Raw genomic sequence first — 1,493 nt, 5'->3', positions numbered from 1 at the left:
CCCCCCCCAACCCCGGGTTGGTGAGACGTCATACTTTTCATTTTTATAATAATATTATGTTCCTTGCACGCAAGCTGTCGGGAGAGGTGAGAGGCACACACACGCACACAGTCAAGGTAAGCCAGGGATCTACAGGAAGAGATTAACTGACAACACTAACGGTGTTATCTTCTCTCCACAGAATTTAATATTCCCCATCCGAGACCAAGCCAGCGTTTGGAAACACGTTCAGGAAATCGAAACCTACAAAAACTGCTTCCGGAAATGTCACGGTCTATTTTCTCTCAACTTCCTTGACAAATGTTGGTGAGGAGAGAAGTTTGGCGTGCTTTTCTTCTGTTGTCCTGGTTCGGAAAGGGAGGGACGTAAAGATATTAAGACTGTAATTATTGCAGGGCAGTTTTATCATTCTGCTTTTAAGGTAGTGTTCTTGTTTTGCTTTCGTTTGTTTTGTTTTGTTTTTCTGAGGTAGATCTAGTATTTTTTATGTAGCGCCCAATTGGCCAGTAAGTCTTTGATGGTACTTAAGATTAACTCCGTGATGAAATAAGTAGGTCTGTGTTCTGCTTCGCGTGCAGCTCGTGTGAGACTCGTGACAGGCGAAGGGGCTCATTTGTCAACCAGGACTCTATACCGGGAAACGAGAGCTCTTTATTTCGTCTGGAGACCTTACCTGGAATTATGCTCAGTGTCTCGACCCCGGCCGTGGCGCAGACGCCTGACGTCATAACGTGTACCGGCCAATCCCCTCGACTATGTCGCCCGCACATCCAATCAGATCGCTCGGAAAACAAAGGGAGGTCACTCAGTCCTTCGTCAAGGGGGATAAAGCAAAACGATATCATCACATCGCCTTTTACAAAGGCTGACATCAACAAGCAGGATGCTTTTTCAGGGGATATTCTCGATTGCAGTGATGGTATAAACAAATTGCGCAAACCCGCTCAGAATTGTGCCAGTAAAGCATTTACGGTTCCAAGCATTCGAGTAGAGGCACTCTGCGACCACAATACGACTTCTTATGCTTCACCGTTTTCAAAACAGGATATTATGCCCTTTTCCGGGAACGAAACATTGTTTTCACGATTGGAGATGCACGACTCTGACATGCCCGCGAAAGTCATGGGAGGAATTCTAGACTGTTCTCCTCCTCGCGCGACTGCCGAATGCCCTCGAACGGCGGACGTTCCCGTCTCTCTGCCCTGTCGCTACCGACTGGACAATACAGGACAAAACGGAGTTCCGCACGAGACAGCAGCGCAAACGGTCAACAGCGATGACCTTGACACTCGGGAGAGAGACTTGGGGGAAGCGCTCAAGTGGATTCGGCAGGAAATCGTAAGTGAACTTGGGGAGCATTTATTTGATCATCATCTTCTTTTTCTTTTTCTTGTTCTTGTTGTTCTTGTTCTTGTCTTTGTTGTTGTTCTCCTTCTTTTTTTCTTCTTCTTCTTCTTCTTCTTCTTCTTCTTCTTCTTCTTCTTCTTCTTCTT

General features: G+C 46.2%; 1 protein-coding gene across 1 annotated transcript; it reads left to right on the top strand.

Moving 5' to 3' along the window:
• Positions 1-73: 73 nt before the first annotated feature.
• On the top strand, positions 74-1,338 carry LOC106012228 (the record flags this gene model as incomplete). Its single annotated transcript, XM_013084499.2, is given in 1 exon segment — positions 74-1,338. A coding segment is annotated over 1 exon segment (657 nt), but the record flags the coding sequence as incomplete, so codon positions are not given.
• Positions 1,339-1,493: the final 155 nt, after the last annotated feature.

The sequence above is a fragment of the Aplysia californica genome, unplaced genomic scaffold (genome assembly GCF_000002075.1).
Source record: "Aplysia californica isolate F4 #8 unplaced genomic scaffold, AplCal3.0 scaffold00298, whole genome shotgun sequence".
Taxonomy (NCBI): Eukaryota; Metazoa; Mollusca; class Gastropoda; order Aplysiida; family Aplysiidae; genus Aplysia; species Aplysia californica.
This window is presented reverse-complemented; position numbering and strand designations above follow the sequence as displayed.